General features: G+C 39.2%; 1 protein-coding gene across 1 annotated transcript in view; it reads right to left on the bottom strand.

The window, feature by feature from the left end:
* Window positions 1–9,756: 9,756 nt before the first annotated feature.
* Window positions 9,757–22,919, bottom strand: part of SH3BP1 (SH3 domain binding protein 1) — a 122,251-nt gene continuing 109,088 nt past the window's right edge. The window contains exons 13-18 of the mRNA XM_053721230.1: window positions 18,072–18,152; window positions 17,619–17,732; window positions 17,324–17,421; window positions 13,254–13,437; window positions 12,980–13,113; window positions 9,757–10,204 (exon numbers count right to left, since the gene is read on the bottom strand). Coding sequence (XP_053577205.1) covers window positions 9,927–10,204; window positions 12,980–13,113; window positions 13,254–13,437; window positions 17,324–17,421; window positions 17,619–17,732; window positions 18,072–18,152 — 889 coding nt within the window. The 3' untranslated portion in view covers window positions 9,757–9,926. The remainder of the gene's footprint in view (window positions 10,205–12,979; window positions 13,114–13,253; window positions 13,438–17,323; window positions 17,422–17,618; window positions 17,733–18,071; window positions 18,153–22,919) is intronic.

Here is a 22,919-nt window from a genome sequence, read left to right as displayed (position 1 = left end):
AACACAAACACACACACTCTCTCACACTAACACACACACACATATATACACTCACTCTTTCATGCACAGACATATTCACAGAAAGACACTGACAAACACAAACACACACATGCAGTCACTAACTCTTTCACACATATACATACTCATAGAAAGACACTGACAAACACACACACATACACTCATTCACTCTTTAACACACAGACACATTCACTCACTCTTTAACACACAGACACACTCACAGAAAGACACTAACAAAAACAAACACACACACACACACTCTCTTACACTAACACACACACATACACACATATACACTCACTCACTCTTTCACGCACAGACACACTCACAGAAAGACACTGACAAACACAAACACACACATACACTCACTCTTTTACACACAGACACACTCACAGACACTAACAAACACAAAAACACACTCTCTCTCTATCCCACTAACACACAGAAACACACACACTATCTATCCCACTAACACACAGACACACACACTATCTATCACACTAACACACAGACACACACACACACTCTCTATCACACTAACACACACTCACACACACACTATCACACTAACACACAGACACACACTCTATCACTCTAACACACACACTCTCTATCACACTAACACACAGACGCACACATTCGCTCTCACACTAACACACACACGAACACACACTCTCTAGCACACTAACACACAGACACACACACACTCTCTATCACACTAACACACAGACACACACACACTCGCTCTCAAACTAACACACAGACACTCTCTATCACACTAACACAGACACACACACTCGCTCTCACACTAACACACAGACACACACACACTCTATCACACTAACACAGACACACACACTCGCTCTCACACTAACACACATATACACACACACTCTATATCACACTAACACAGACACACACACTCGCTCTCACACTAACACACAGACGAACACACACTCTCTAGCACACGAACACAGACACACACACTCGCTCTCACACTAACACACAGACACACACTCTCTATCACACTAACACAGACACACACACTCGCTCTCACACTAACACACAGACACACACACTCGCTCTCACACTAACACACAGACACACACACTCACTCTCTATCACACTAACACACAGATACACACACACTCTCTATCACACTAACACACACACACACACTCTCTATCACACTGACACACAGACACACACACTCGCTCTCACACTAACACACAGACACACACACACTCACTCTCACACTAACACACAGACACACACTCTCTATCACACTAACACACAGATATACACACACACTCTCTATCACACTAACACAGACACACACACTCGCTCTCACACTTACACACAGACACACACACACTCGCTCTCACACTAACACACAGACACACACTCTCTATCACACTAATACACAGACACACACACTCTCTATCACACTAACACAGACACCCACACTCGCTCTCACACTAACACACAGACACACACACTCGCTCTCACACTAACACACAGACACACACACACTCGCTCTCACACTAACACACAGACACACACTCTCTCTATCACACTAACACAGACACACACACTCGCTCTCACACTAACACACAGACACACACACACACTCTATCACACTAACACAGACACACACACTCGCTCTCACACCAACACACAGACACATACACACTCTATCACACTAACACACAGGCACACACACTCGCTCTCACACTAACACACAGACGAACACACACTCTCTATCACACTAACACACAGACACAAACACATTCTATATCACACTAACACACAGACACACACACACTCTCTATCACACTAACACAGACACACACACTCAATCTCACACTAACACACAGACACATACTCTCTATCACACTAACACAGACACACACACTCGCTCTCACACTAACACACAGACACACACACTCACTCTCACACTAACACACTCACTCTCTATCACACTAACACACAGATACACACACACTCTCTATCACACTAACACAGACACACACACTCGATCTCACACTAACACACAGACACATACTCTCTATCACACTAACACAGACACACACACTCGCTCTCACACTAACACACAGACACACACACTCACTCTCACACTAACACACACACTCACTCTCTATCACACTAACACACAGATACACACACTATCTATCACACTAACACACAGACACACACACACACTCTCTATCACACTAACACACACTCACACACACACTATCACACTAACACACAGACACACACTCTATCACTCTAACACACACACTCTCTATCACACTAACACACAGACGCACACACTCGCTCTCACACTAACACACACACGAACACACACTCTCTATCACACTAACACACAGACACACACACACTATCTATCACACTAACACACAGACACACACACACTCGCTCTCAAACTAACACACAGACACTCTCTATCACACTAACACAGACACACACACTCGCTCTCACACTAACACACAGACACACACACACTCTATCACACTAACACAGACACACACACTCGCTCTCACACTAACACACATATACACACACACTCTATATCACACTAACACAGACACACACACTCGCTCTCACACTAACACACAGACGAACACACACTCTCTAGCACACGAACACAGACACACACACTCGCTCTCACACTAACACACAGACACACACTCTCTATCACACTAACACAGACACACACACTCGCTCTCACACTAACACACAGACACACACACTCGCTCTCACACTAACACACAGACACACACACTCACTCTCTATCACACTAACACACAGATACACACACACTCTCTATCACACTAACACAAACACACACACTCTCTATCACACTGACACACAGACACACACACTCGCTCTCACACTAACACACAGACACACACACACTCACTCTCACACTAACACACAGACACACACTCTCTATCACACTAACACACAGATATACACACACACTCTCTATCACACTAACACAGACACACACACTCGCTCTCACACTTACACACAGACACACACACACTTGCTCTCACACTAACACACAGACACACACTCTCTATCACACTAATACACAGACACACACACTCTCTATCACACTAACACAGACACCCACACTCGCTCTCACACTAACACACAGACACACACACTCGCTCTCACACTAACACACAGACACACACACACTCGCTCTCACACTAACACACAGACACACACTCTCTCTATCACACTAACACAGACACACACACTCGCTCTCACACTAACACACAGACACACACACACACTCTATCACACTAACACAGACACACACACTCGCTCTCACACCAACACACAGACACATACACACTCTATCACACTAACACACAGGCACACACACTCGCTCTCACACTAACACACAGACGAACACACACTCTCTATCACACTAACACACAGACACAAACACACTCTCTATCACACTAACACAGACACACACACTCGATCTCACACTAACACACAGACACATACTCTCTATCACACTAACACAGACACACACACTCGCTCTCACACTAACACACAGACACACACACTCACTCTCATACTAACACACTCACTCTCTATCACACTAACACACAGATACACACACACTCTCTATCACACTAACACAGACACACACACTCGATCTCACACTAACACACAGACACATACTCTCTATCACACTAACACAGACACACACACTCGCTCTCACACTAACACACAGACACACACACTCACTCTCACACTAACACACACACTCACTCTCTATCACACTAACACACAGATACACACACACTCTCTATCACACTAACACAGACACACACACTCGCTCTCACACTAACACACAGACACACAATCTCTATCACACTAACACACAGATATACACACACACTCTCTATTACACTAACACAGACACACACACTCGCTCTCACACTAACACACAGACACACACAGTCGCTCTCACACTAACACACAGACACACACACACTTGCTCTCACACTAACACACAGACACACACTCTCTATCACACTAATTCACAGACATACACACTCTCTATCACACTAACACAGACACACACACTCGCTCTCACACTAACACACAGACACACACACTCGCTCTCACACTAACACACAGACACACACACACTCGCTCTCACACTAACACACAGACACACACACTCTCTATCACACTAACACAGACACACACACACTCTCTATCCCACACAAAGACACAGGCAAGAGAGAAATAACTGCAGACATGTGCAGTATGTTGCAAATTTACATTGTCACCTTTTTTGGCTGTGTCTGTTTCCCACCAAACCCGGACCTGCCTGACTCTGCTTTAAACCCTCCCAGACACAAAAGTGAAATTGACCGGGTCATTCCCGTACAGGTGGCAACCCGACCAGCTGTGTCACTCCCAATAATTGTTCAAATCACATTCTGAGTAGAGACCTAGTGGTACACGGGTCTGTAACATAAATATCCAATGCATCTCCCTTTTATTGCGTAGTTTAAACTACCGCAAATTGGTTAAACACAAAGTAGAAGTATTGCTGGTCCTGAGTGGAAACATGAGCTGATCCAATCAGCAGTGCTAGTTACACAATTGAGTCCTGCGACTAGAGCTGCTGATTGGATAGTGACCCGCAGAGCAGTACTTCTACTGTGCGTTTAACCCCTTTTTTGGAGATTAAACACACTGTAGTGCAGCCTGGCTCTATATTCTTACAATGACATGGTCTAATGAATTACAGAATGTCATTTTTCTACTACTGTGGCCCTTTAAATCACAGCGGTTTTACTGATAATGAACAGGAAGTGAATGTTTGTGCACAACTGCTCTTTAAAGACAAATTACTCACTGGGTTTTAAAGGCAACACTCAAAACCCTATTGGTGTTCAGCGACATTCATCCAGCAATTACAATTATTAAAATACTATTAGGTGCATTAAAGGCACATAAACCTGCAAAAGGAAAGTGCTGTAATGTGTTAGACCATTGTCTGCATATAACTTTGTGTTTAACCCTGCAAAGGGTCAGCTCCAGAGCAGCAATGCCCTACTGGGAGATAGCTAACACATCTGGTGAGACATGAATCAGCAGCTAGCAACCTGTAATGTATTGCTGCTCTTAAGCCTAACTACATATGCTTTTTTGAAAAAAGGATACCAAGAGAACAAAGTAATGTGATAATAGAAGTAAAATGAAAAGCCTTTCTCTATCTGACCCATTAAAGTGTTATTTTTATTTTCATAACCCCTTTAAGAAAAATCTACACTTTAACGTCCCTTTAAGCAGACCTGTGTTTGCCATGTAGATTATTGTTGAGTTTTTAAGGAGATAAAACTGTCTTAGTAAACATTGTGCTGTGTTGTATATTTATTTCCAGTGGTGCAAACACCTGTAATGTGGTTGTGTGTGATAAAACAATCTCTTCTTCACAGTTTAGCTTTTACAAGACAATAGCTGCGCACAGTAACAAGGTCACTGTCAGCTCTTTCATGAGGACAGAGATCAATACTATGGTCTAACAAAACGACCTTTAGATTTCCCATTGCTAGTAATGAATGTTTTTACATATTATATATTCTTACAGGTCACTATCACACCACAATACAACAATAATAAGAGAATAAGATGTTTTAATAAATCACATTGTACCATAACATATTTCAGTGTATATTAACGCCGTTCTTACAATACAATATATTGCCTCCCTCCCTTACAGCGCCCACCCTCACAAATATTTACACCAAAAATAATTGTGCAAAGAAAAAAAAAAAGAGAAATATGGATTTATCCTCTAACCCCCCTCCCCTCCCCCCCAAAAAATAATCCCTCCAAGCTCAACAGACCCGCAGGGAGCAAGGAAGGTAGATAAAAACAAACAATAAAATAAAGTGAGAGACCCCCAGATAGTTTGTAAAAAAAATGACTAAAAATCAACAAAGTAACCATTTCAGTTCAATGCTGTTATGGGACTTAACTTGCACAGTTTCAAACATTCATTTATCCAAGTGCTTTACATTGTAGATTATTTTAATGAAGTCTAGAAAATGTACCTGCTATCCAGCAGCACAAGTAATCTCACATATACCAACTCTTATTCAGCCAATCAGAATCTGTACAAAAAGGTATTAAAGTGGTACAAAACATTGTTTAAATACTGCAGAATTCTTTGAAAGTTTGCTACATTTCAGAGCATTTTTATTTTGCCCTTAATGTTTATGTATAGTCAACTTAATGGGTAAAACAATATATCATAGAGGGAAATTATTTTATTCTCTTGTATGCACAAGAGATTACATTAAGGCAAAACTATACCCACACAACCTCAGGAGTGTACATGTTAAAAAATAGGATCGTGAGATATGGTCAGGGCAGAAGTGGATATTTATGCCTGATCAATATTCTGTGTATTATATTTCATATAGGCATATACACATATTATTACACAGTACCTTATATTAATGTATTTTCAGTCTGACACCTAGTGGTTGCTTTTAATATTACAAGGTGTTGGTTTGATTTTTTATCCAACAGGCTCCTGTCCTGTTTTTTAACATTAAATATACTGAATATTTCTAATTATTACACAATGTGATGCCATATACTACTAATAATAGCCTAAGTTTCATGGTATATCAATTCATAACAGAATTTTTATTTTAATATGAAAAATTGCATGCAACTTAAAGGGACACTGAACCTAAATTTGTTATTTGGTGATTCAGATAGAGCGTGCAATTTTAAGCAACTTTCTAATTTACTCCTATTATCAAATTCGGTATCTTTATTTGAAATGCAAGAATGTAAGTTTAGATGCTGGCCCATTTTTGGTGAACAACCTGTGTTGTTCTTGCTGATTGGTGGATAAATTCACCCACAAATAAACAAGTGCTTTCCATGGTTCTGAACAAAAAATAGCTTAGATGCCTTCTTTTTCAAATAAAGAAAGTAAGAGAACAAAAAAAATGATAATAGGAGTAAATTAGAAAGTTGCTTAAAATTGCCTGCTCTATCTGAATCACAAAAGAAAAAAATTGGGTTCAGTGTCCTTTTAAGATCCTCAGTAACCTGAGAGAAGCACTCCAGTGTGCAGTGTTATATCCATTAAATTGTTTATGCTTGTATTAAATAGTTTACAAATCTTAACCTCTTTACTAGGCTGCAACACATTGCTACCTAATGTAATAGAGATCCATTGACACACTTGAACCAGTGAAAAATAATTTTCATTCCATGGCAATGAAAGAGTTAAAGGGCTAGTAAACACCATAAATGTTATTGTTTAAAAAGATAGATAATCTCTTTACTACCCATTCCCTAGTTTTGCATAACCAACACTGTTATAGAAATACACTTTTTACCTCTGTGATTACCTTGTATCTAAGCCTCTGCAGACTACCCCTTATCTCAGTTATATTAATACACATTTTACCTCTGTGATTACCCTGTATCTAAGCCTCTGCAGACTGCCCCTTATCTCAGTTATATTAATAAACGTTTTACCTCTGTGATTACCTTGTATCTAAGCCTCTGCAGACTGCTCCTTATCTCAGTTATATTAATATACTTTTTACCTCTGTGATTACCTTGTATTTAAGCCTCTTCAGACTGCTCCTTATCTCAGTTATATTAATAAACTTTTACCTCTGTGATTACCTTGTATCTAAGCCTCTGCAGACGGCTCCTTATCTCAGTTATATTAATATACTTTTTACCTCTGTGATTACCTTGTATTTAAGCCTCTTCAGACTGCTCCTTATCTCAGTTATATTAATAAACTTTTACCTCTGTGATTACCTTGTATTTAAGCCTCTTCAGACTGCTCCTTATCTCAGTTATATTAATAAACTTTTACCTCTGTGATTACCTTGTATTTAAGCCTCTTCAGACTGCTCCTTATCTCAGTTATATTAATATACTTTTTACCTCTGTGATTACCTTGTATTTAAGCCTCTTCAGACTGCTCCTTATCTCAGTTATATTAATAAACTTTTACCTCTGTGATTACCTTGTATCTAAGCCTCTGCAGACTGCCCCTTATCTCAGCTATATTAATATACTTTTTACCTCTGTGATTACCCTGTATCTAAGCCTCTGCAGACTGCCCCTTATCTCAGTTATATTAATAAACGTTTTACCTCTGTATTTACCTTGTATCTAAGCCTCTGCAGACTGCTCCTTATCTCAGTTATATTAATATACTTTTTACCTCTGTGATTACCTTGTATTTAAGCCTCTTCAGACTGCTCCTTATCTCAGTTATATTAATAAACTTTTACCTCTGTGATTACCTTGTATCTAAGCCTCTGCAGACTGCCCCTTATCTCAGCTATATTAATATACTTTTTACCTCTGTGATTACCTTGTATCTAAGCCTCTGCAGACTGCTCCTTATCTCAGTTATATTAATATACTTTTTACCTCTGTGATTACCTTGTATCTAAGCCTCTGCAGACTGCCCCTTATCTCAGTTATATTAATATACTTTTTACCTCTGTGATTACCTTGTATCTAAGCCTCTGCAGACTGCCCCCTTATCTCAGTTATATTAATATACTTTTTACCTCTGTCATTACCCTGTATCTAACCCTCTGCAGACTTCCCCCTTATCTCAGATCTCATAACAGACTTGCATTTTAGCCAATCAGTGTCCTCTCATAAATAACTCCATGGGAGTGAGCACAATGTTATCTAGTTGTAAAAAAAAAAAAACCCTGTCAAACTGCACTGAGATAAGAGGCAGCCTTCAAGGCCTTAGAAATCAGCATACAAGACTACCTAGGTTTAGCTTTCAACAAAGACTACCAAGAGAACAAAGCAAATTTGATGATAAAAGTAAATTGGAAAGTTGTTTAAAATGACATGCCCTATCCGAATCATGACAGTTAAGTTTGGACTTTACTACCCCTTTAAGTGTTAAAGGGACACTGAACATTTTGAGACTGTAAAATAAAATTGTAAATACTTTGCAATATACTTTCATGATTAATTTTTCTCCTTTTTAAAGTAATTTAAGTCTTAAAATTGTGAATTTTCCAGTCCTGAAATCTGATAGAGCACATGACAGCTGCACAAGCCTAACACTGTCACATATCTGTCCCTAATCTGCAGTTTGTTATGTTATTGCTGCTGGAGAGATTCTGTTAACATAATGACAGTGGTAATTACTGTTTTCTGCTGACTCAACTCTGGAGCGGTTCCTTCAAACAAGGAAACTGGTGGCCGGAGTTTCACCATTGGGAGTCAACATTGCTACAAACAAGGTGTTAATCTGTTCTAATAACATTTATACTCTGCTGATATGTTAATTACAAGGTGTTTACTGTCTCTTTAACTCCAGGGCTGCTTAAAGGGTCATGAAACCTGAACATTTTTCTTCCATGATTCAGATAGAGCAGCAATTTTAAACAAATTAATTATATTATCATATTTTATTTGTTCTTTTAGTATCTTTTGTTGAAAAGCAAGGAGGTAAGCTCAGGAGCACTATATGGCAATAGTTATGCAATCATGTTATCCATTTGCAAGAGCACTATATGGCAGCACTATTTCCTGCATGAAGTGCTCCAGACGCCTAAGTAGGTATCTCTTCAACAAAGAATATCATGAGAATGAAGCAAATTTTATAACATAATTAAATTGGAATTTTTAAAAAAATTGTATTCTCTGTCTGAATCACAAAAAAACAAGTTTATTTCATATCCCTTTAACAGTTATTTATGCAGTGGTGGTCTCTAGAGACATAACATTGTGTAATAACTGGCACATAAAGGTTACAGTGACATCTTGTGGTTGCATTGTCCATTGCAACTTTGAAGTAGATGACGGCATCTGCCTGTTCATTGATCAGAAGATTGAATCCGATTCCTGGGCAGAGGTTTTGGGGGTGGTGCTTTAGTGGTGGACTCTGTATCGCTCCCATCAGATTTTGCAGTAGGGCTCTGAGATGGCTGGGGTGGATGAGGAGGGGGTATGTTGGGTACTCTCAGGCTTCCTCCAGTGATCCTGCGGGGTGTGGGTCTTGGGCTAAAGTTATCTGGGTTGGTCTCTGTGTTGGGGGGAACCCGGGGTTGTATGGGAGGAGGAATGCTGGGCCGCTGAGGTGCTGGTCGCTTTGCTAGAGCACAGGAACAGAATTAGTAAAACAATAATGCAGGCAGTTCTATACTATACTACACAGTTCTAGGTGCTGAACCCTAGCTATAGCATGCCCTCTGGCTTATATATGGCTAAAGACAGGTCTCTAGTTAATGATGCATCTATATGCTATGCCCTCCGGCTTATATATGGCTATAGACAGGACTCTAGTTAATGATGCATCTATATGCTATGCCCTCTGGCTTATATATGGTTATAGACAGGTCTCTAGTTAATGATGCATCTATATGCTATGCCCTCTGGCTTATATATGGCTATAGACAGGGCTCCAGTTAATGATGCATCTATATACTATGCCCTCTGGCTTATATATGGCTATAGACAGGACTCTAGTTAATGATGCATCTATGTGCTATGCCCTCTTGCTTATATATGGCTATAGACAGGTCTCTAGTTAATGATGCATCTATATGCTATGCCCTCTGGCTTACATATGGCTATAGACAGGTCTCTAGTTAATGATGCATCTATAGGCTATGCCCTCTGGCTTATATATGGCTACAGACAGGACTCTAGTTAATGATACATCTATATGCTATGCCCTCTGGCTTATATATGGCTATAGACAGGGCTCTAGTTAATGATGCATCTATATGCTATGCCCTCTGGCTTACATATGGCTATAGACAGGTCTCTAGTTAATGATGCATCTATAGGCTATGCCCTCTGGCTTATATATGGCTATAGACAGGACTCTAGTTAATGATGCATCTATAGGCTATGCCCTCTGGCTTATATATGGCTATAGACAGGGCTCTAGTTAATGATGCATCGATATGCTATGCCCTCTGGCTTATATATGGCTATAGACAGGGCTCTAGTTAATGATGCATCTACATGCTATGCCCTCTGGCTTATATATAGCTATAGACATGTCTCTAGTTAATGATGCATCTATATGCTATGCCCTCTGGCTTATATATGGCTATAGACAGGGCCCCAGTTAATGATACATCTATATGCTATGCCCTCTGGCTTATATATGGCTATAGACAGGTCTCTAGTTAATGATACATCTATATACTATGCTCTCTGGCTTACATATGGCTATAGACAGGACTCTAGTTAATAATGCATCTATATGCTATGTCCTCTGGCTTATATATGACTATAGACAGGGCTCTAGTTAATGATGCATCTATATGCTATGCCCTCTGGCTTATATATTGCTATAGACAGGATTCTAGTTAATGATGCATCTATATGCTATGCCCTCTGGCTTATATATGGCTATAGACACGTCTCTAGTTAATGATACATCTCTATACTATGCTCTCTGGCTTATATATGGCTATAGTCAGGACTCTAGTTAATGATGCATCTATATGTTATGCCCAATGGCTTATAAATGGCTATAGACAGGTCTCTAGTTAATGATGCATCTATATACTATGCTCTCTGGCTTATATATGGCTATAGTCAGGACTCTAGTTAATGATGCATCTATATACTATGCTCTCTGGCTTATATATGGCTATAGTCAGGACTCTAGTTAATGATGAATCTATATACTATGCTCTCTGGCTTATATATGATTATAGTCAGGACTTTAGTTAATGATGCATCTATATGTTATGCCCAATGGCTTATAAATGGTTATAGACAGGACTCTAGTTAATGATACATCTATATACTATGCTCTCTGGCTTATATATGGCTATAGACAGGGCCCCAGTTAATGATACATCTATATACTATGCTCTCTGGCTTAAATATGGCTATAGACAGGACTTTAGTTAATGATGCATCTATATATCATGCCCAATGGCTTATATATGGTTATAGAAGGGTCTTTAGTTAGTAATGCATCTATATGCTATGCTCTCTGGCTTAAATATGGCTATTGACAGGACTTTAGTTAATGATGTATCTATATACTATGCTCTCTGGCTTATACTGTATATGGCTATAGACAGGTCTCTAGTTAATGATACATCTATATGCTATGCCCTCTGGCTTATATATGGCTATAGACAGGACTCTAGTTAATGATGCATCTTTATGTTATGCCCTCTGGTTTATATATGGCTATAGACAGGGCTCTAGTTAATGATACATCTATATGCTATGCCCTCTGGCTTATATATGGCTATAGACAGGACTCTAGTTAATGATGCATCTTTATGTTATGCCCTCTGGTTTATATATGGCTATACACAGGTCTCTAGTTAATGATACATCTATATGCTATGCCCTCTGGCTTATATATGGTTATAGTCAGGACTTTAGTGAATGATGCATCTATATGTTATACCCAATGGCTTATAAATGGTTATAGACAGGTCTCTAGTTAATATTGCATCTATATGCTATGCTCAACGGCTCCCTTAAGGGTTCAAGGTGCTGAGAATTGTTATGCTATACCCTATGGCTCATACACAGCTATACAGTGTTCTAGGTGCTGAAGCATTGCTATAATATTCCCTCTGTATGCTATGCCCAACGGCTCACTTAGAGGGTTCTAGGTGCTGAGTCATTGCTATGCTATACCCTAAGGAGCTTATACAGCTATACACAGTGATCAAGGTGTTGATGCATTGTTATGCTATGTTCTCTAACTCACATACAACTATACACAGTTTTAGGCGCTCACCCATCACTATGGTACATACAGCTATACAACGTTCTAGGTGCTACCACTGACTCCTGTGCTGGTACACTGAGATCCCTAACACATTTTAAACATTGGAACATGATCTTGCATAGAAACTTCTATACAGCGTTAGTGTCTCACCTCTGGCTGCACTTTTGGGGCTTCCGCCTGCTAGATTGACAGTCTGAATGGCTTCTTCCACAGGTGGGGGAGGTTTTGGTGGAGCTGTTTTTACTGGGACCGGTTCTTGAGTGGAGGTCCGGATGTCAGCAGTTCTTTTGAAAAAGAGAAAACAGAATATTGCAGTGGACCAGGACCGTGCAACAGAAGCCCCTTCACTAATCTGGGTCTTAAAGACTCCTTGTCATTTCTAGATTTGCATACTGTGGGACCTACTGTACCCAAAATGACTCACCTTTCTGTACTGGCTATTGAGACAGAAGCTTGAGAGACAGTCTCTTCAGATTTCAAGGTAACCTCTTTCTGTGTGGATGTTGCTGGGCTCTGAGGAGACACTTCTGGGCTTGGTGAGGGCACTGTAGGACTCTGTAAGGGCACAGCAGCGGTGGGCATTGTCTCTTCAACCCCAAAATCTACATCTAAGGGTACAAAATAGCAATATGGAGTTGTTAGATAGAAGCTTCTCACTGCACACCACCACAATCTTAAGTCACCTACACACAATTATATATCACCAGAGATAAGCCCAAGGACCTTTAGAACTGTGCATTGGTAGAGCAGACCAGAACCACTTGTGTTCAGCAAAAAATCACACCTAACATAAGGAGATATCATTCATCTAAATCTGCCTCTTCCCACTGATCTATATTGTTAGTCATAATTACAGATTACACTTACTGGAACTCAATGACTCCTTTTTCTCCAAAAACTTTGTCCATACCCCCAATCCCTCAATATTCTAGAGACTGTAAGTTCTTTTACTTTTGGTTCATACCAGACTCTTCTCCTTAATTTCTCAAATGTAAAGTTACTTTCATCTGTAGTTCCCTGATTCACTCAGCATACCTGCACCCAGCTACAGATATACAATGTGTTGTAGACAACTTGATTGTCATAGAATTAAAAGGACATTGAACACTTGATTTTTCATTGCATAAATGTTTTGTAGATGATCCATTTATATAGCCCATCTGGGGGTGTTTTTTGTAAAAATGTATAGTTTTGCTTATTTTTAAATAACAATCGGCTAGATTTACGAGTTTTGCGGTACAGCTATACCACTAAAAGTTTGGCTATTGCGCGTAGAATGGCCAGGAACGCATATTACGAGTCGTGTCTGTATAGCTATACTGCAAGCATTTTAGCCTGTAACGCAACATCCATTCCACACTCAAAAAAATGATGTTTGAGTGTGGGATTTCCATAGCGCCGGTATTACAGGTTGTGCGTTCAGGCTAAAATGCTTGCATTACAGCCTATACCGACATGATCCATACCGCCATCTGAGACCAGTAGTTATGGATTTTGCAAAACAAAAATGTTTCACAAAACGCGTAACTAAACTGTTACAAAGTACACTGACACCCATAAACTACCTATTAACCCCTAAATCACCACTCTCCCACATCACAAACACTATTTAAAACTTATTAACCCCTAATCTGCTGCCCACCCACATCGCGACTATTAAATAAATTTATTAACCACTAATCTGCCGCCCACCCACATTGCCAACACTATTTAAATATATTAACCCCTAAACTGCTGCTCCTTGACACTATAATAAAGTTATTAACCCCTAAACCTCTGGCCTCCCACATCACCGCCACTAAATAAACCTATTAACGCCTAAACCTCCAGCCTCCCACATCGCCACCACTAAATAAACCTATTAACCTCTAAACCTCCGGCCTCCCACTAAATAAACCTATTAGCCCCTAAACCACTGGCCCCCCACATCGCAAAACACTAAATTAAACTATTAACCCCTAAACCCAACACACCCCTTACTTTAAATTAAAATTACAATATAACTATTTTAAAATAAATAAAAACTTACCTGTGAAATAAAAATAAACCTAACATTAAACTATAAATTAACCTAACATTACTATTCTAATTAAAAAAAGTAACTACCAATTAAAAATCCTAAATTACAAATTTAAAAAAACTAATCCTACGAATTTTTTAAAAAAATCTAACATTACAAAAAAATAAACACTAAAATTATGAAAAATAAAAAACACTAAGATCAAAAAAATTATAAATGAAATTATCAAAAATAAAAACAATTTCAACTAATCTAATAGCCCTATAAAAATAAAAATGCCCCCCAAAATAAAAACACCCCCTAGCCAACAATAAACTACCAATAGCCCTTAAAATGGCCTTTTGTAAGACATTGCCCTAAGTTAAACAGCTCTTTTACCTGTTAAAAAACACAAAGTCCCCCCAACAGTAAAACCCACCACCCAACCAACCCCCCAAAATAAAAAACCTAACTCTAAAAAAACCTAAGCTTCCCATTGCCCCTAAAGGGGCATTTGTATGGGTATTGCCCTTAAATGGGCATCCAGCTCTTTATCACTGCCCTTAAAAGGGCATTCTGCTCTTTTACAATTTGCCCAAAACCCTAATCTGAAAAAAAACCCTAACACTAACCCCATAAAATCTACTCACTGTTCCTGAAGTCCGGACATCCATCTTTATCCAAGTGGCGAGAAGTCTTCATCCAGGCGGCGACATCTTCATCCATCGTGGGGGTGTCTTCTATCTTCATCCTGGCGGTGCGGAGTGGAGCCATCCTGGACCGGCGATGACATCCTGCTCAGAGCGTCCTCTTCATATGATCACCGCCGTACACTGAAGTTGAATGCAAGGTATCCGTTTCAAAATGGCATACCTTGCATTCCTATTGGCTGATTTGATTATTGTTTTGAACTGCCAATAGGATTTTAGAAGCTCTCATCCTATTGGCTGATTTGAATTTGAAGAATCAAATCAGCCAATAGGAATGCAAGGTACGCCATTTTGAAACGGGTACCTTGCATTAAACTTTAGTGTACGGCGGTGACCATATGAAGAGGATGCTCCGCACAGGATGTCATGGCCGGTCCAGGATGGCTCCGCGTCGCCGGGATGAAGATAGATGTCCAGACTTCAGGAACCGTGAGTAGATATTATGGGGTTAGTGTAAGATATATATTTTATTTTTTGGGGTGTTTTTTTTTTCAGATTAGGGCTTTGGGCAAATTGTAAAAGAACTAAATGCCCCTTTAAAGGCAGTGAAAAAGAACTGAATGCCCTTTTAAGGGCAATGCCCATACAAATGCCCCTTTAGGGGCAATGGGTATTTAATTTTTTTTTTTTAGAGTTAGGTTTTTTATTTTGGGGGTTGATTGGGTGGTGGGTTTTACTGTTGGGGGGACTTTGTATTTTTTTTACAGGTAAAAGAGTTGTTTAATTTAGGACAATGCCCTACAAAAGGCCCGTTTAAGGGCTATTGGTAGTTTATTGTAGACTAGGGGTGTTTTTATTTTGGGGGGCTTTTTTATTTTTTATAAGGCTATTAGATTAGGTGTAATTGTTTTTATTTTTGATAATTTCATTTATTATTTTTTGTATTATTAGTGTTTTTTATTTTTCGTAATTAAGTGTTTATTATTTTTTGTAATTTTAGATTTTTTTTAATTTTTTCGTAGTGTTTTAATTGTTATTTTTTTTTATTTTATTAGAATAGTAATGTTAGATTAATTTATAGTTTAAACTTAGTTTTTTTTTATTTCACAGGTAAGTTTTTATTTATTTTAAGATAGTTATATTGTAATTTTAATTCAAAGTTAGGAGGGGTGTTACGTTTAGGGGTTAATAGTTTAATTTATTTTTTTGCGATGTGAGGGGGTCGGCGTATTAGGGGTTAATAACTTTATTTAGTGACGGCGATGTTGAGGAACGGCGGATTAAGAGTTAATAAGTTTTAAATAGTGTTTGCGATGCGGGAGGGTGGTGATTTAGGGGTTAATAGGTATTTTATGGGTGTTAGTGTACTTTGTAACAGTTTAGTTATGAGTTTTGTGAAACATTTTTGTTTCGTGAAATCCATAACTACTGGTCTCAGATGGCGATATGGATTGTATCAGTATAGGCTGTAACGCAAGCATTTGAGCCTGAACGCACAACCTGTAATACCGGCGCTATGGAAATCCCACACTCAAATGTCATTTTTTAGAGTACGGAATGGACGTTGCGTTACAGGCTAAAATGCTTGCGGTATAGCTATACCGCCGCAAAACATAATATGCGTTCCTGGCCATTCCACGCGCATTCCAGCATTATAGCTATACCGCAAAACTCGTAATTTAGCCGTACATTTTAAAAGGTTTTATACTGGATTTTTAGATCAGTATCTGTGCATATTCTTCTTTATAACAGTGTCTACTACATGCAGATAAATGAAAACTGGTGTATACTGTCCCTTTAATTACAAGCACAACACAGGCCAATTAGAACTGAGCCCAATCTTACCTTCTGGAAAAAGATCTGCTGCACAGTTTATTAACCCTTCGACCACACTCACAACCAGTATAGGGGATGCGGAAGCCATGTCTAGCACGGTTGGGTCCCTGTAACGAAACAGATAAGGAAGCTCTCAGACTCGCAAAAGTCATAAAGCAAATGTGATTGGTGACAATAAGCTGTATTGAATCCAGCACCATAGACAACCTGGTTATATCACCAGTAAATGAGGTATAGCAAGTGCTTGATCAGAGAGAAGAGAAGGAAGATCGCTACCATTGCGCACATTTATATTTCTTCTTACCCGTCAACTTTAGCCCACAGCAGGTTGGGTCCCAAGACAATAGCAATGTTGCTGGGCGTCATCTTGTTTATCTCTTGGTGCTCAGCAAGTTTTGCCATGAATTTAATCAGGTACCTAACCGGTGAAACAAAAAGTCAGGTAACTGCGCGGGGTGGGGGCGACATTATCATCATAACCTGAATATGGTATAACCTGGTCCGATTACAGTAGTGTCTGAGTCTATTAGATAGTAACGTAATGCTTTTTATATATACCCAGTACAACAAATAATCACTGCGTTACCAAAGAGGTATTAACAGCACTTTAAAATGTAACTTTCTTAAGGGGGCATGAAACTCAAGATAGTTTTTTTACTGCATTAACTAATTGCTAAGTGCCTCATTGTTTTTTTGGGTGTCGGAGTGTAGCACAGAGAGCCTTTAGCGAGGTCAATGCAAAAGAGAATTTTCGCACCTTAGGTTGTTGTAGTTCTCCTTGGGCAATTTAGAGCAGACTTCTCTGAAACTCTCCAGACGTCGCTCCGGTTCCTTAATGCTGAGAAAAAAAAAAATATTGTGACAGTCTAATGAATCTGATCGTAAACTAGGGTGACCAGATGTCCCATTTTTTTAATAGGATTGTCCCTATAAGTTTTTGAAAGGATGCCTCTTTTTTTATCATGAGTGTTTACTTATTTTTTTTTTTTTTAAATAATTTTTTTATTGAAGTTAAGCATAAATCATCACAACAAGGACTCGCCCTAAGGCCAAAGTTACAACAAAGAGAATAATACATTGTCTATACAGAGATATTATTGCGAAAGTAGTATACACATACATTTCAAATCTGAATATGAAGATAGACAATATCTTAGGCGAGAGAAAATAGAACTTCATTTTATATTATCAGCGTATGAACTCCACATTCTAACAATATTTTACCTAGGACCAAACCATCAGCCTGTGGAGGTTTAGCATGAGTATCAGCCACTCTTGGGCTGAGATATATAGGGGGGAGGGGGATATTCAGCGGGTAAGCACCGCTATACGCATAGGGAACTGGGGTGGGGGGGCGGAGCCATATATAAGAGTAAGTGGCATAGGGTACCTGATTTGGACATTGAGGTGCCCAATCGTAGAAATCGTATATTATTGAAGCTTATGGAACTAAGTGGGGGAATTAACAAAATCTCCTGCAGATACATATAGGCTGAGGAATAGATGGGTTGCAGAGGGGTTGATCTAAGTTGCAGAATTTATGCGACTATATGAAATAGAGCAGATGTTATATTGTTTAGACTAGTAGCTGTTGTCTTGGGTATAATTATCTGGTTATTGGTATATGCCAAGATTTATGCGGTGTCGTGCAGTAAACAATCAATCTATCTTAGTACATACGAAAGATAATTTAAGCATATCTAAGACTTAGATTACACGAGGAAACCATGAGAGAACAGATAGTATATAACATAACATAAGAATTGTATAACAATTAGCCAACATAGGTACCCGTAGGTCTAAGAAAAAAAATTGTGTCTATATATACTAGATGTAATCAAGTTTTGATTATTGTTCAGTTTATGTATGAAACCGTTAGAACACATGAGAGTTTGCAAAGTGGCAAGCATATCCTCAATTTTACTTCTTAATGTAGTGACAGTGTATCATTGCAAATTATATCAACTAAGGTGAGTTGGTCACTTATTAGATTAATAGTTTAAACAGGAGACCTTTAAGCAAGAAATGAAAGTTAGCCACCACTAAAATAAAACACATAACAAATATAAAATATATGGTATTAGCAACATTAGCACCATTACTAGCTTGTACAGGGAAAATAGGGAAGTATTCACATGTTTAATAGTGTTAGTATATAAAAGTGCTAATTGGAGCTTGCAGAGAGCATGAAAAACTTTCTCTAAGTAGACCTGGGGAGGATTAGCTGCTTTAGACAACATATTGTGAGTAGACCCATTGCTCTATCTTAAGACCATTTGTCCTATGCTTATAGAGGAAAGTATACCATAGGATGTTAGTGGAAAGTTATATGCCTGGGGATTTCTACTAGATGGCTCTTTTGCATAGTCTGACTTGCATACCCATTAAACACTAGGTGCAAACATTTATTCTCTGTGTAAAGACTGGTCTAGAAGTTGAAATTATACTACAATAGTACTAAAGGGGTGTTTCCACATGTGCGCACAGAAGGAGTAAGCATAGAGAATACTTGATGTCCCCTATGTGTAGTGTATACAAAAGGTTATTATCATATAATATGTATAAAATAAGCTAAAGATTAGCCTTTTAGATTAAAATACTATTACCAGAAGTATAGGAAGCAAACTCTAACCAGATTACTATAACTATGCGCAGAACAGAATGGGTGGATAAATAATAATAGTGAAAATGTAAGATGCTGCAATCCTCCAGAGACCTCAGAAAACCCAAGTTGTATAAATTTGAAATTAGATAATGCATGTCTGGTACTAAATATGTGTGTTAAGGTTTTGGATAGAGAATGCAACTGGTATACACTACCTTGCGCGCAGACAGGAAAATAGGTTTTTTCATATAAAAGGCGTGCATGAGGAGCTATTTTGAAACCTTATATTGAGAGGTAGTAGACTATTTTAAGATGGGAGATGACATGTAATGTAAGACTGCGCCCAAAAATCTCAAGTAGACCCTTCTGCAATCTCTTTCAGAGCTATAGAGTCTCAAAGGGGTCCTCAGACCTTGCCACAAGGGTAGATAAGTAAAACAAATAGGACTGCATGTATCTTAGAGGCTTCAAACATTGTAAGCTACTTAACAGTAAAGACATGAGCATATTATAGGGTGTGTGCTTACGATAACACTCTCTTATGCGTTAGCTAGATAGCAACCTGCTACTCCTCAAGTTAAATAGGTGTATAAGAGAATATCTTGCTGGGGAGCATTATGCATTTTCAAAACAAGCTTAGCATGCTATATGGTTGTGGCAGCAAGGAAGGTATATGAGGCAGAAATATTTTAACGTCTCTAAAATCTGTTCAGATAAAACACCCTGGCACAGTACATAGCAATTCATATGAGTATAGGGTAACTCCCAACCGGGGATCAACATGTGTGAGTCAGTATAAGAAGAAGCTTGTATATAAACTGTAGTGCACACAGATAGACATTCATATTGTCCAAAGTTAACTGCTAATCTCTAAAAAGCCCTAATCACAGAAGCTGTACCAGATTGGCTTGGTAGCATATGCAATTGTTGTTGAGCCATATGGGAGGTAGAATATAGTGTAGTACCTTTATAGGCTATCTAGGACCTTTTAATCAGCTATTAATCAAAGTATGGCATTAAACAGGAATACAGGCATTATCACATCGAGACAAATCCTGTACTTTCACCAAAAAGAGATTATACATGAAACAAAATGTACAACAGGTTGAAAACTTACAACTTAGCTTACAACTCAATAGTGTCCCAGTTGCTGTTAGCAAATTATGGGCCAGGATGTTTCCAGAGTTATAGCCATAATTTGAGAGTTTTACCAGTCTCTGTCTGCTATAACCAGAGCGTCCTGTGAAAAGAGCAGTTGGGGATGATAAGCACAAACTGTGCATTATAGTATAGGAGGAAAATGTATGGAAGCTAATATTCAATAGGTAACAGTATTGAATTATCAAATGATTAATTTGACGAAAAGCACATGGTATATCATAATCAGTTACAGTTCTTGAGGCAAAAGATCTAAAAAGGTTCAGACTGTCCTCAATATTACAGCAAGAGAGGCTTCAATTAACCAATGCCGCAACTGTCCAGTTTGTTCCAATGCAAGGGTCTTAGAATGTAAAATAAGGCAGACTGGGTGAATTGGTACACAGGATTCCAAATCACTGAGGTTGTTCTTTCACTATAGTAGCCAGAGGCTAGCGGGTCCCAACGGACACAAGTCCCCCTCACCATACTCTGCTCACCTCCGCTCCCAGCAGATCTCCAGGTTCCGCCAGTCTCACTTATGATTTCCAGTGTCTGGATTATATTCCACCAAGCGTGGGTCGGCTTGTTGTTAAGCTCTGCAGAGAGACCCTGGTGTTGCTGGACGTCATCAGCTCCGACAACAGCATTATGCCCTCTAAGTTTCCATGCAGATGGAGTAGGTTGCGGTTCTGTCTCAGCTTCTTCCATCTGTGTCAAAGTACTCCGGAGCTGCGATGCGCTGCGCCTGAGAGTCCCCACCTCAGCTGTAGAGAGCTGTAAGGGATTGAGCTGCATCGCCATCTTGGATTCAGGGCTCCATGTTCTTGCATTACGTATGTCCCCAGTCTCTTGAGATATCATTCCTTCCCAATGCAATGCATCTGGGACATTAGTACAAGGATTTTCCTCGGTCTTACATGCTGGTATGAGATCCGGTTGCGCGCCCACAGCCCTTCTCAATTCACCAATGAGATCTTGTTGTCGGGTGTCCAAGGAGAACAGCAAGCTGCGTAGCTTAGTTGAAAGCAGTTTCTCCATACTATAGCTGAGGGCGCCTCTAAACTTGCAGGAAATGTGCCTCTATCAGTAACGAAGGCGCGTAGTTGTTCTGTATAATGGCGGCTAATTCTGCACAGTTGTCAGCTCAGGCCAAAAGATCTCTATGCCGCTGTAGCGTCTAATGCTTTTTTTGACAATGACCAATAAAATTTGTACTGCTCTTCCAAGTGCGATTATTAGAGTTTAAGAGTCCTTAGTTTGCTTAAAATATTAGTATATTTAATCTTATGTCAGGAGCTATAGAGAGAAACGTCTGGCTTCTTCGGCTGCTAGCTCCGCCCCCCGTGTTTACTTATTTTACTTATTTATTTTTTATTATATATGTGCAATGCTCATGCTGGTATTATTTTTATGTCCTGTTAGCAGCTCTGCAGCTGGGGAACTACAGTTCCCTGCATGCTGTGGTTGCAGACAAATGTAAAAGGAAGCAGGAGAAGTCTGTGCACCTTTTTAGTCATGTCTGATTGTGGGCGGGAGGCTTGTGTGAGCAAAGAGAGAGTTGATCTTAAGGGAGAATGCAACTGAGCATCAGAGTTATTATATTTATATTACCAAATATGAGTGTGTGAGAGGTAGATAAAAAAAAACATTCAAAATATAAAATAAAGAGGGCCATAAAAGGATGGTGTCTTCTGCATAACCAACTTTAAAATATAATGTATGCTTTCCTTTCATTTCTTTCATGGTGGTGAGAGTCCACAAGCCATTACTACTGGGAATTCCACTCATGGCCACTAGGAGGAGGCAAAGATTTAAAAAACTCCAAGAGCACTTAAAAACCCTCCCACCTCACTGGTAAAC

This window comes from Bombina bombina, chromosome 7 (assembly GCF_027579735.1).
Source record: "Bombina bombina isolate aBomBom1 chromosome 7, aBomBom1.pri, whole genome shotgun sequence".
Classification (NCBI taxonomy): domain Eukaryota; kingdom Metazoa; phylum Chordata; class Amphibia; order Anura; family Bombinatoridae; genus Bombina; species Bombina bombina.
Note: the sequence above shows the minus strand (reverse complement) of the source record. Positions and strands in the feature narration are given on the sequence as shown.